The following is a 14289-nucleotide window of genomic DNA, read 5'->3' on the forward strand; positions in this document are numbered from 1 at the left end:
AGAGTGCCCCAAGGGTCGGTCCTGGGGCTGGTTTTGTTCAGTATCTTCATTAATGATCTGGATGATGGCGTGGACTGCACACTCAGCAAGTTTACAGATGATACTAAACTGGGAGGAGTGGTAGGTACGCTGTAGGGTAGGGATAGGATACAGGGGGACCTAGACAAATTAGAGAATTGGGCCAAAAGAAACCTGATGAGGTTCAACAAGGACAAGTGCAGAGTTCTGCACTTAGGATGGAAGAATCCCATTCACTGTTACAAACTAGGGACCGAATGGCTAAGAAACAGTTCTGCAGAAAAGGACCTAGGGGTTACGGTGGACAGGAAGCTGGATATGAGTCAACAGTGTGTCCTTGTTGCAAAGAAGGCTAACAGCATTTTGGGTTGTATAAGTAGGGGCATTGCCAGCAGATCAAGGGACGTGATCATTCCCCTCTATTCGACATTGGTGAGGCCTCATCTGGAGTACTGTGTCCAGTTTTGTGCCCCTCACTACAAGAAAGATGTGGAAAAATTGGAAAGAGTCCAGCAGAGGGCAACAAAAATGATTATGGGGCTGGAGCACATGACCTATGAGGAGAGGCTGAGGGAACTGGGATTGTTTTAGTCTGCAGAAGAGAAGAATGAGGGGGGATTTTATAGTTGCTTTCAACTACCTGAAAGGGGGTTCCAAAGAGGATGGATCTAGACTGTTCTCAGTGGTGGCAGGTGACAGAACCAGGAGTAATGGTCTCAAGTTGCAGTGGGGGAGGTTTAGGTTGGATATTAGGAAAACCTTTTTCACTAGGAGGGTGGTGAAGCACTGGAATGGGTTACCTAGGGAGGTGGTGGAATCTCCTTCCTTAAAAACCTCTGGGGTCAGGCTTGACAAAGCCCTGGCTGGGATGATTTAATTGAGGATTAGTCCTGATTTGAGCAGGGCGTTGGACTAGATGACTTCCTGAGGTCCCTTCCAACCCTAATATTCTATGATTCTATGAAAGGAAAAGGGTTCTAATCCCGCTATTTCCTAATCCCAAAAGCAAAAGGGGGTTTCAGACCCATTTTGGACCTGCGTCGTCTCAACAAGTCTCTCAAAAAATTGAAGTTTTGCATGGTCTTCCTGGCCTCCAACATCCCCTCCCTAGATCCGAGAGACTAGTATGCTGCCCTCGACCTGAAGGACACATGTCTATATTTCCATTTTCCCAGGGCACAGGCATGTCCTTCATTTTATGCTGGGCCAGCGCCATTTCCAATTCATTGCATTGCCTTTCGGTCTCTCGTCAGCCCCAGGAGTGTTCACGAAGTGCATAGCAGCAGTGGCTGCTTACCTGAGATGCTGGGGTGTTCAAATTTACCCATACCTCGATGACTGGCTAATAAAGGGTTGGTTCCAGGATCAGGTGTGACAGGTGTTCCACCTGTTGTGACCTGGGGCTGTTAACAAACAAGAAAAAGTTGACCTTAATCCTGGTACAACACACAGAATTCATTGGTGTGGTCCTTGACTCTTCTCAGGCCAGAGCCTTCCTCCATGAGGCTTAGTTCCAAGCCATGGCAGACCTCATCTTGTTCTTGTAAGTCACCCTCTTACCACTGCTTACACATGCCTGCACTTGTTGGACCACATGGCGGCCTGCATTTATGTGGTCTGGCATGCATGGCTCCGGCTCAGACCAGACTACATAAGTGCATGAAGGGCTGGAGAGGGAAGTAGCTGCTAGTTCAAGTGGTTTGCCACTATCCCTAGGGCCCTTGAGCTGGGACTCAGAGTAGAGGGCGGGCCCAGGTCCCTCCCTCTCCACTCCCCTTCTCTGGGATACTAGTGGAACAGTTAATACCCCAGATCAGGCGCCCTGAACACCCGCACAAGAAGAGAAAGCGTGGGACCGATCATAGTAGTGCTGGAAATTTGCCACAAACTCAACTTACCTTAAATGACACTTGTGCATCCCCTTAACCTGTGAAAGCTGCTTGGAACTTAAGGCATGTTTACACTACAGAATTATGCCGCCGCAGTTATTTCATTGCTTGTGCATGCTATGCTTGTGTGGGTGATGTGCTTGTCACAGGAGTGCTTGTATCGATGCACATTCCAGTGCACTGTGGATAGGTTTTTCATTGCGCAACTCACCACCATCCAGCACAGTGTGAGGTTTTGGGAAGCTTTTGCAGTGCCTCATGAGGCTGAAATTAATTGTGCAGGGGTGACTGGGAGCATGGGGTCAACTTCCCATAATGTAGTGTTCTCCATCCCATAATTTCATCCGCGTCCCATAATATTTCGTGCCTCTTTTCAAAATCCCCGCAAACCTGTGCATCTTCTTCCTTGCTGTCCACCCTCTCTGAGAGAAGCATGGAGCTTGCACAGCTCTGCACAGTTGTCATGAGCATTGCCAGCATGGGGTTCTTGATTCTGAGGCATGGGGAACATGATTATTTCTTGGAGGCTGGATTGTTTTGGGACATAGAAAGAAACAATTCAAGGTTGTTGGTGGTGTTCACGGAACAGTTGGAGATGGTGGCGTGCCGGTTCTGGGCCCGAGAAACAAGCACAGACTGGTGGGATTGCATTGTCATGCAGATTTGGGATGATGAGCAGTGACTGCAGAACTTTTGGATACATAAAGCCACATTATTGGATCTGTGTACCAAACTCATCTCAACCATCCAGTGCAAGGACACCAAAATGAGAGCTGCATTGACAGTTGAGAAGCGAGTGGTGATTGTGCTGTGGAAACTTGCAATGCCAGATTGCTTCTGGTCAATCAGGAATCAATTTGAAGCCAGGAAATCCACCAGCGAGACCGTTGTCATGCAAGTGTGCAAGGCTATTAATCACCTGCTATGTAGGACTGAGACTCTGGGCAACGTGCAGAACATAATGGATGGTTTTTCAGGAATGGGTTTCCCAAACTATGGTCAGGCAATAGATGGCATGCATATCCCTATTTTAGCATCAGACCACCTTGCCACAGACTACATCAACAGAAAGGACTACTTTTCCTATAATAATGACAGGCACTAATGGATTACTGGGGACACTTTACCAACGTCAGTGTGGGCTGGTTAGGGAAAGTGCATGATGTATGCATCTCTAAGAATACAGGACTGTTCAGAAAGCTGCAAGCAGGGACTTTCTTTCTCAACTAGAGAATGTTGGGAATGTTGAAATGCCAATAGTGATCATGAGACCCCAGCCTATCCCTTGCTCCCATGGCTCATGAAGCTGTACACTGGCCACCTTAGCAACACCAGGAACAGTTCAACTACCAGCTCAGCAAGTACAAAATGGTCGTTAAATATGCTTTTGGTCATTTGAAGGAATCCTGACATTGTTTACTCACAAAATTGGACCTCAGTGTGAAAAATATCCCATTGGTTATAGCTGCCTGCTGTGTCCTGCATAATATCTGTGAAGTGAAGGGGGAAAGTTTCTGCTGGTGTAGAGAGTGGTGGTGGAACAGCTCTCTGCTGAATTTGAGCAGTTAGATACAAAGTTAGCTGGTGTACAGCTTTTGAACACTTGTTACTTTAGATTTCAAATTGTGAATTTGGCATTTTCTTACACTTTTTTTTGAAAAATTTTAAGACAATTGCTGACCCCCATTCCTATTTTTAGCTAATCTGTATCTTCTGTTGTGATGTTTATATTCTAATATTTTTTTCATATTACAGGGTCTGAGGAACAAGCCAAAGAAAACCGGACATGTGAAGCCAGACCTCATAGATGTCGATCTTGTAAGAGGTAAGGCTTGAGCCAGTAAATGCTGAATTTGTCAGTAGTTTGACCTTATAGGAACAGTTATAAAAATAATTGCCTTTATCCTGATAGCCTTGCAGCAGAAGAGTTGAGTATAACTATAAAAACGAGAAGAAACCCTACAGCTAAAGAAACACCAGGAAACAGTTGTCTCCTATTTATGTCTAAATTAAAATTAAATCAGTTTAGTTACCTTATGTATTTGATCATGTAGATTTATTATCGCCATAGTCTTAAGAAAAGAGGAAACAATTGCTAATTTATTTTTATCTGATAGTGTCGATTGTAAGAAACTTCAGAGGAAAGTTCAAAAAATCCTGATAAGGACATTTCAAGGAATAAGCTTGAGCATAGTCTGAGAAGGAGTTTGCAGATGCTGTACAGTTATTTCTTCCTTGTAAAACTGGTGTATCTGATCATACCTATTGGCTAATAACTCTTAGCCTCAGAGTACATATCCTTGTCTTGATTGGCTGGTGCCCTTGGAACTCCTAATCTAAATGCATATACAGACGTGTATATCACCCTGTCACTTACCAGCCTCACTCTGCTTTCAGAATCTCTGTTGCTTCTTGACCCTGGGAAGGTTTACACTCCACCCCAATAAGTAACTTTTACTGTATTTTTTAGCTTCCCTTTTTCCCCTCTTTTCACACCAGTTTCTCTTTTCATCTTCCTCTCTTTCAACTCCCTCTTAAATACGAAATGCTGAGCAATCCTGTGAGACTATGTGAGGGGTCAATCAGAATCAGGAGCTGGCAGCAAAATGAGGCCAGTCCCTACATGACACAACAGGAGCTCTGAGGAGTTTTGAAAACTGAGCTGTGACCCTGAGAAGTGCCTGTGTTCCCATTTCAGACTAGTTCAATTGATTGAATGTTTCAATTGATGGAGGGCTGCTCCCATTCACTTTTTAAAGGGATAAGATTGAGTACAAAGTAAAGGAGCAACAAAAAATAAACACAAGTCAGTTTTTAAAAAGACTAATGGTTTTGGGAACAAAGAAAGGGAGAGAAGGTGGAGACCATTTCAGTATAGCATGAATATTTTCTGCTAATGCAGTAATAAGCATATCCTTGGGTGAATAAACTCAGAGACCTAAGAATTGTTAGCTTGTAATACCCTGTAGTTTTAAGTGAAACATGAAATGCAATGTTTGTTTGGCAATATAAAGCTGAAGGGCCAGATCCATTGGTATTTTGTTAAGTATTTGAAAGTGCAGTCTACAGAGGAGTAGTTCTTCTCAGGAATATGAGTGGCTAGCACTGCAGAGCTATTTATTTATTTTGTTTGTATTATTGTTCCATCTAGGAGAACTAGTCTTGGACCAGGACCCCATTGTGTTAGGCACTGTGGAAATATCTATATATTAGGAGCAGAATGGAAACAGTTCAGGGTCATAGTATTGTATAAAGCCATTCATAGGTTAGTCCCTAAGTACTGACACAATCACCTGTGACCTTTTGCCTCTGCTCTGCAGTTAAAATCAGGCAGGGCACGCTCACTCTCCAACTGGGTCAGGGACAGGAGTGTCTCAGTAGAGGCTGTGGAGCTCTCTTCGAAACAAGTCTTCCTGAGACTGTCTTTGATGCAGTGCAGGTCCCACTTATTTTTGTCAGGCCTATCCTTTTAGAACTGTCATCCCTGTCTTCTGTTCTCTTATGTTGTTGCCTCCTTTTCATCTGTAGGGGTTGAGTTAACTGGGCATTGATCTCTCTCATTTGTTAGTGACTTGCCTGAATGGTGGTGGGTTTTGCCCCATACCAGATCCTTTGGTTGGAACTAGATGGATATAGATATATAGAGAGAGAGCTAGAGAGAGAGAGAGCGCTACACATACATATGTGTGTATATACATAGAGATCAGTGTTTGTTTTTATTTTTGTTTTAGATTAGTTTTACTGTACAGCTCTTCATGTTTTTCAGTAATATCTTTATAAATAGGTTTGCATTAAATTTATTATAATTGAGAACGGGAATCAGTTAAATTTTCACCTTTCCGTTCTATGTTTATACAGCAACTACTATAATAGGGTCTTGGTCCATGACTAGAGGTCATAAGTGTTAAAGTAACAGTTTATACATAGTTTTTATGAGAACAAAAATTGGTTTAAAAGCACTGTAACTATAAGAAGATATGGGATTTATGGACATAATAATCTATAGATGTCCATTGCTTCAGAAGTTGGAGTATTGGCTAGTTTTAGAAACATCTAAAATGTATTACTTTGTTACGTTTGGGAGGCTTTATCATCTGTAGACCTATGAAACAAGGCCGGACTTCTCTCCAGCTTGTTACAGACTGTTATGTTCTTTTGGGCAGATTTATTGTCCAAACTTAAACAAAAACAATTTCCTCAACTCACCCTTTAAGCTCTTGCTGTCTCTTCTCCCAAACTCTGGCAGTCCTGCAGCTTCTTAGCTTTCTCTCAGTCAGTTCTGCCTCACTGGGTCTTTCTCTTAACCTTTATAGCCTCACCTCCTTCATTGGCTCAACTGGGAGCACATGTTCTGGCACAGGGAACTGGGACCTACTTCAGGTACAGGGACCAGCCACCCCCAAAAAAACAAAACAAACAAAAACCAAAACCCTGCCTCTTTCACAGGTAGGCTTTTTTCTGACTTGAGACCCCTTCTGGAATTCTTCCACCCACAAACCAAAAAGTGCAGGGGCCTGGTGGCCCCTATGCAGCCCCCTTTTTTGGGCTATATGAGAGCTTCTCTGAGACTGTTTTGTGACCCTCTTGGGTCACTCTTACTCTGCCATATCATTCAGGCTGCTCATCTCCTTCAGCCACAGAGAAGGCTTCTACCCATTTGACTGCCTCCCAGAATGAGGTAGGCTGGCATTGCCTAGCTCAGCTCCCTTGAGTAGGACCTTTTAAAAATTTGTTCCAGGAAGATCTGGTCCATGATTTTCTCTGTTGAACTAGTCTCTGGGCATAGCCACCAAGCCATGAGGTCCTGTAATCTTTGACTACTACCTGTGGTCATGGCCCCAATGGAAGTGGTTCAGCCCAAAACCGGTGCTATACACCTCTGAAGTCAGTCCTAGTCTATCTAAGATGGCAGCCTTCACCACAGGGTACATCCAAACTACCCACCGGATCGGCGGGTAGTGATCGATCTGTTGGGGATCGATATATCACCTCTCATCTAGACATGATAAATCAATCCCCAAACGCACTCCCGTCGACTCTGGAACTCCACCGAGATGAGAGGCAGAAGCGGAGTCAATGGGGGAGCCGAAACACACACACACACACACACACACACACACACACACACACACACACACACACACACACACACACACACACACACACACACACACCCATCCATGTAGACCAGGCCACAGGATAGGAGCCTGTCTGCTCGTCACGTACTTCTTGGTATGCTGCCTGTGCCTCGCCCATCAGGAACAGTGCAATGTAAATTGACTCCTTCCTGCCTGCTGCACTTGCCACTGTCTCTGAGGAAGGCCTGTGGGTCGTCCTCTGGCTCAAGCTTCGCCAGGCCAGGGACTAGCTACCTGAGCTTCCCTTTCTATCACCAAGCAGGTTCCCCTGGGTCTCTTGACCTAACTGCTTCTGTAGCCATTCCTGTTGCTGGAAGGGGTCCTCTAGCCAGTGCTGTTGAGCAGCAAGTTGTGCCTCTATTACTTCTCTAGGCTGTTCATCAACTGTAGAAGCATAGCCTGTGTCTTTGGTGTTCCTGTTGCTGCTGTAGTGCAGCTGTCTGATGTTGCTGTGCTATCACCAATAGATGTATCATCTCCTCCATCTTCCTTAATCAGCCAAACTAGGTGGGCTCAGTCAATGCTGGGGCTTCAATTTCCCTTTTTTCTTGGCACCAGTAATCCTCCTTGCTCTCCCTTGTACCAGGGGCCAATCTCAATGCTAGCCTTCTCTTCCATATGTCAAAAGGAGGGTTTCTCTCCAACTTGCTATAGTCTCATTGCAACACCCACAGTCTCTCTTAGGCAGGTTTATTATCCAAACTTACACAAACAGCTCTGCAGCTGACCATTTACATTTTAGTCTCTTTCTTCTTCTCTTCCCAGTTCCTCTTTCTGCATCTTCCTAGCTCTCTCTCAGCCATTTCTGCCTCATTAGCTCTCTGTTTGACTTTGTAACTGCAGGTCCTGCCGCCTTAATTAGTCCAACTGGGAGCATCTGTTTTGGCATAGGTAAGAAACTTGCCTTCCTATGTTGCCTGTACAGTCTAGCACATTTACTACTGGAAGTCTCCAAATGTGTTTTTGCCAGTTAAAAATAAGCATCATCCACTTGTCATCAGGGCCCCTATCAAGGTTCCTTCCCCACTCTGAACTTTAGGGTACAAATGTGGGGACCTACATGAACACTTCTAAGCTTAATTACTAGCTTAGATCTGCCACCATCCAGAATTTCAGTGTCTGGAGCACTTTCTGTCCCCCCAAAACTTTCATCTTCCTGGGTTGCCCTGAGGGACTTCACCAATTCCCTGGTGAACACAGATCGAAACCCCTTGGGTCTTAAAACGAGGAGAAATTAACCATCCCTGCTCCTTTTGCTCCACCAATCCCTGGTGAGTCCAGACCCAATCCCCTTGGATCTTAAAACAAGGAAAAATCAATCAGGTTCTTAAAAAGAGAGCTTTTAATTAAAGAAAGAAAAGTAAAAATCATCTCTGTAAAATCAGGATGGAAAATACTTTGCAGGGTAATCAGATTCATATAGCCCAGAGGAACCCCCTCTAGCCTTAAGTTCAAAGTTACAGCAAACAGAGGTAAAATCCTCTCAGCAAAAAAGGAACATTTAGAAGTTGAGAAAACAAAAATAAGACTAACATGCCTTGCCTGGCTATTACTTACAAGTTTGAAACATGAGAGACTGATTCAGAAAGATTTGGAGAGCTTTGATTGACATGTGGTCCCTCTTAGTCGCAAGAGCGAACAACCCCCAAAACAAAGAGCACAGGCAAAGACTTCCCTCTACCAAGATTTGAAAGTGTTTTGTCCCCCCATTGGTCCTCTGGTCAGATGTCAGCCAGGTTTACTGAGCTTCTTAACCCTTTACAGGTAAAAGAGACATTAACCCTTAACTATCTGTTTATGACACGCCCCCCAAATCTCAGACATTGTGGAACCACAGTGGTGGTGATTTTCTTCCTGAACTTTAGAATAAACAGATCAATAAAACAAATGCACCTTTACATATACTACTAATTATGTAAAACTACAAGATTTTTCATATTTCAAGGACAATTTTTAGCCAGTTGATTCTGGGAAACTTTCATGCGAGAGTGTATCAGCTGCTTTGTTAGAGGCTCCTGAAATGTGTTGAATTTCAAAGTCAAAATCTTGGAGTGCTAAACTCCATCGAAGCAGTTTTTTGTTGTTTTCCTTGGCAGTATGAAGCCACTTTAGCGCAGCATGGTCGGTTTGTAGCTGGAAACGCCATCCCCAAACGTATGGGCGTAGCTTTTCCAGGGCATACCCAATGGCATAGCATTATTTTTCACTGATTGACCAGTGGCTTTCCCTCTCAGACAGTTTCTTGCTGAGAAACGCGACAGGATGAAATTCTTGATTTGGTCCTTCCTGCATTAAAACTGCTCCTACGCCACGTTCAGATGCATCTGTGTTTACTAGGAATAGTTTGTCAAAGTCTGGGGCCCTTAGCACAGAGTCAGATTTGAGTGTTGCCTTAAGCTGGTTAAAGGCCTTCTGACACTCATCAGTCCACTTAATTGCATTTGGCTGTGCCTTTCTGGTCAGGTCTGTTAGTGGGGCAGCGATTTGGCTGTAATTTGGTACAAATCGCCTGTAATATCTGGCCAAGCCTAAGAAGGATTGGACCTTTTTCTTTGACTTTGGGACAGGCCACTTTTGGATAGTATCCACCTTGGCCTGTAGGGGGTTTATCGTTCCTTGACCCACCTGGTGTCCAAGGTAAGTCACTCTGTTTTGGCCTGTTCAACACTTTTTGGCCTTAACAGTTAGTCTTGCCTGTCTGATGCGCTCAAAGACTTTTTCCAGGTGTTCTGCCCATGAATCAGAAAAAATGGCCACATCATCGAGGTAGGCAACTGCAGATGCTCCCAATCCTGCTAGGAGACCATCTACAAGTCTTTAGAAGGTGGCGGGTGCATTTCGCAGCCCAAAAGGAAGCACATTAAATTCATATACCCCTGCGTGGGTGATGAAGGCTGACCTTTCTTTGGTGGGTTCATCTAGCTGTACTTGCCAGTACCCCTTGGTTAAGTCTAATGTAGAGAAACTGGGCACGTCTTAATTTCTCCAATAGCTGATCGGTGCGTGGTACTGGATAGTTGTCGGGACGAGTTACAGCATTTAACTTACGGTAGTCCACGCAAAAGCGTATTTCCCCATCTGGTTTGGGAACTAGAACCACTAGAGATGCCCATGCACTGTTAGAGGGGCAGATTATACCCATCTGTAGCATGCTTTGGATCTCCCATTCTGTAGCAGCTTGGGCATGAGGAGACACCCGGTAGAGTGGTGTTCTAATTGGGTGAGCATTACCTGTGTCAATGAAGTGGTATGCCCGTTCAGTCCGTCCTGGGGTGGCTGAGAACATTAGGGCAAAGCTAGTGCACAGCTCCTTGATCTGCTGTCGCTGCAGACGACCAAGGGTCGCAGAGAGGTTCACCTCTTCCACGCCTCCGTCACTTTTTCTTTCGTAGTAGACACCTTCAGGCCACTCAGTGTCATCTCCTCCCTGGGCTGTAAACTGACAAACCTTTAATTCTCTGGAATAAAAGGGCTTTAGAGAATTAACATGGTATCCTTTAGGCTTTAGGGTTGAGGTAGGGAATGCTATGAGATAGTTAACAGCTCCCAGGCGCTCTTGGACTGTGAATGACCCTTCTCATGATGCTTCCGTCTTATGGGCCTGTTGCGCCTTGAAGACTGTAACCTGGTCCCCTACTTTGAAGGAACGCTCTCTGGTATGTTTATCATACCAGGCCTTTTGTTCTTCCTGAGCATCCTTTAGGTTTTCTTTAGCAAAGGCTAAAGAGTGTCGGAGGGTGCTTTGTAGGTTGCTTACAAAGTCTAGAATGTTAGTTCCTGGAGAAGGTGTAAACCCCTCCCATTGCTGCTTCACCAACTGTAATGGCCCCTTAACCTCATGGCCATACACAAGTTGGAATGGTGAAAACCCTAAACTGAGATGTGGTGCAGCCCTGTAGGCAAAAAGCAACTGCTGCAAGACTAGGTCCCAATCATTGGAGTGTTCATTCACGAATTTACGTATCATAGCCCCCAAAGTTCCATTAAACCTCTCCACCAGGTCATTGGTTTGATGGTGGTAAGGGGTAGCAACCAAGTGATTCACTCCATGAGCTTCCCACAGATTTTTCATGGTCCCTGCCAGGAAATTAGTTCCCGAATCTGTAAGGATGTCAGAGGGCCAACCTCCCCTGGCAAAAATGTCTGTTAGGGCCTGGCACACAGCTTTAGCCCTGATGTTGCTTAGAGCTACTGCTTCTGGCCATCGGGTAGCAAAGTCCACGAAAATTAGTATGTACTGCTTTCCTCTGGGTGTCTTTTTTGGGAAAGGACCCAGAATATCCACAGCTACTCGCTGAAATGGAACCTCAATTATGGGGAGTGGCAGGAGAGGGGCTTTGACCTGGTCTTGGGGCTTTCCCACTCATTGGCACACCTCACAGGACCGGACATAATTAGCAACGTCCTTGCCCATTTCCTCCCAGTGGAAAGACTTCCCCAACCGGTCCTTGGTTCTGTTCACTCCGGAATGACCACTGGGATGATCATGGGATAAGCTCAAGAGCTTTACCTGGTACTTAGTTGGAACTACCAACTGTCTTTGAGGACGCCAGTCTTCCTGGTGTCCACCAGAAAGAGTCTCCTTGTATAAAAGTCCTTGTTCTACAACAAACCGCGATCGATTAGAACAGCTGAGAGGTGGTGGGGTGCTCCATGCCACCGCCCAAGCTTTCTGAAGGCTGTCATCTGCTTCCTGCTCAGCCTGGAACTGTTCCCTTGAGGCTGGAGATATCAGTTCCTCCTTAGACTGTGGACTTGGGCTTGGTCCCTCTGGAAGTGATGTAGGTGATGGGGTTGTTTTCGCTGATAGTGCACCAGTGGAAAGCGGTTCACCATGTGATATTTCAGGCTCTGGCTGAGCCTCTTGGGTAGGGTTGTCTGCTGCTTCTGCCAGTTCAGTCCCGCTGGCGCCCTCTGGTGTTGGGGTTGGAGATGGCTTTGCAAGCGCTGGCATCAGTGCTGGCAACGCTTCTGGTGCTGGTGGCTTTTCCAGTTCCGGTCCTGGGACTGGATGCACTATGGTTGTTGCAGTCGTTGGCAGGGGATCCGGTTCCACCACCTCTGTCTGGGTCTCTGGTAACACAGACGGGGCCATTGTGGGCGGCTCAGGAACAGGGATGGGTGTGGAAGCTTGTTTGGCCTGGCTGCGTGTGACCATTCCCACCCTCTTGGCCAGCTTCACATGGTTGGCCAAGTCTTCCCCCAGTAGCATGGGGATGGGATAATTGTCATAGACTGCAAAAGTCCACATTCCTGACCAGCCTTTATACTGGGCAGGCAACTCAGCTGTAGGCAAGTTTACAGATTTTGACATGAATGGGTGAATTGTCACTTGGGCCTCTGGGTTGATGAATTTGGGGTCCACTAAGCATTGGTGGATAGCTGACACTTGTGCCCCAGTGTCCCGCCACATGATAACCTTCTTTCCGCCCAGTCAAGTTTTCCTTTCGCTCCAAAGGTATTAGAGGGACATCTGTGCCTGGGGATCTTTGGTGTGATTGTGGTATAATGAACTGTAATCGGTTGGGGTTCTTGGGGCAGTTGGCCTTTATATGTCCCAGTTCATTACATTTAAAACATTGCCCAGCTGACTGGTCACTGGGTCGAGGTGGGTTGCTGGAGACTGGTGAGTGGGACAATAGGGTGTCTGGGGCTTTCCTTGGGTTGTAGATGGGGTCTTGGGTTTCCCCCGTGATAGGGTTTATTTTTGGTTTGCCCTCTGTGATATTTGCTCCCCTTGCTAGTAGTTTTTTTCTTTTCTGCCACTTCCACCCATCTGGCTCCAATCTCCCCTGCCTTGGTTAAAGTTTTGGGCTTCCCATCTAGGATGTACCTTTCTATTTCCTCAGGAACACCCTCTAAGAACTGCTCCATTTGCATAGGAGGGACAGCTCTTCCAGAAAGTTAGCACTTGCTCCTGATATCCAGGCCTCCCAATTCTTTCCAATGTAGTAGACGTGTCAGATAAATGACACATCTGGTTTCCACCTTAGGACTCTGAACCACCGACTGGCATGCTCAGGTGTTAGCCCCATTCTGATTCTGGTCGTGGTTGGAAAAAGTTCATAATCGTTCATGTGTTCCTTAGGCATTTCAGCCGCCACCTCTGCTAAGGGTCCACGGAGCTGTGGCCTCAGCTCTATCATGTACTGGTCTGTAGGGATGCTGTACCCATGGCACGCCCTTTCAAAATTTTCTAAATAGGCCTCAGTATCATCACCTGCCTTGTAGGTGGGGAATTTTCTGGGATGGGAAACAGTATCTGGAGAAGGGTTGTTAGGGTTGGCGGGTACATCCTGCTTAGCCCTGGCTAATTCCAGGGCCTGCTTGTGGGCCTGCCTCTGGATCTCTGTAGCCCTCCGGTGGTCAGCCTCTTTGGCTTTCTCTTCTCTTTCTCTCTCTTTTTGTTTCATCTCCATAGCTCTTTTGTCGGCAGCCTCTTCTCTGGCTATTTCTGATTGTTTTAGTTCCATCTGTCTCTTATGTTCATTGTCTTTCTCTGTTGCTTCCAGCCTAGCCAGCTCTAGTTTGTTAGTTGCTCCACTGGTACTCATTTTCCTACTTTCTTGTGCTGGCCACACCCCTCTGCAGTTCATTGAAACTGGGATGCACTCAGCTCAGGGCTGCTTGGTTAACAGAGACTGTGTAACTAGCTATACTCGAGAGGTAGAAAGAAAGAGAAGAATTCAGCTTGTAAATTCCTTTTGCTGGCTGCTTGCTCACAGCTTGAAGCCTCCTCTTAACAAAGACCCTTGTTAAAAAACTTAATCCCTCTGCCTTCAGGCTGCTTTCTAAGCAGCTAGAAAGGAGAAAAAAAAATCCTACTGGCTTTTGGTTCCTAAAAAACCCCTCACCGCTGCTCACCATGTCAAGGTTCCTTCCCCACTCTGAACTTTAGGGTACATATGTGGGGACCTGCGTGGACACTTCTAAGCTTAATTACTATCTTAGATCTGGTACACTGACACCATCCAGAATTTCAATGTCTGGAGCACTTTGTCCCCCCAAAACTTTCATCTTCCTGGGTTGCCTTGAGGGACTTCACCAATTCCCTGGTGAACACAGATCGAAACCCCTTGGGTCTTAAAACAAGGAAAAATTAACCATCCCTGCTCCTTTCCCCCCACCAATTCCTGGTGAGTCCAGACCCAATCCCCTTGGATCTTAAAACAAGGAAAAATCAATCAGGTTCTTAAAAAGAGAGCTTTTAATTAAAGAAAGAAAAGTAAAAATCATCTCTGTAA

At 45.7% G+C, this 14289-nt stretch overlaps 1 protein-coding gene across 3 annotated transcripts in view; it reads left to right on the top strand.

Annotated features, from left to right (window-relative positions):
• The window catches only part of PHTF2 (putative homeodomain transcription factor 2), a 163434-nt gene that overhangs the window by 64939 nt on the left and 84206 nt on the right, over positions 1–14289 (top strand). For all 3 annotated transcript variants that reach the window (XM_030557903.1, XM_030558087.1, XM_030557996.1), the window contains exon 4: positions 3663–3732. In XM_030557903.1, the coding sequence (XP_030413763.1) occupies positions 3663–3732 (70 nt within the window). The remainder of the gene's footprint in view (positions 1–3662; positions 3733–14289) is intronic.

The sequence above is a fragment of the Gopherus evgoodei genome, chromosome 1 (genome assembly GCF_007399415.2).
Source record: "Gopherus evgoodei ecotype Sinaloan lineage chromosome 1, rGopEvg1_v1.p, whole genome shotgun sequence".
Taxonomy (NCBI): Eukaryota; Metazoa; Chordata; order Testudines; family Testudinidae; genus Gopherus; species Gopherus evgoodei.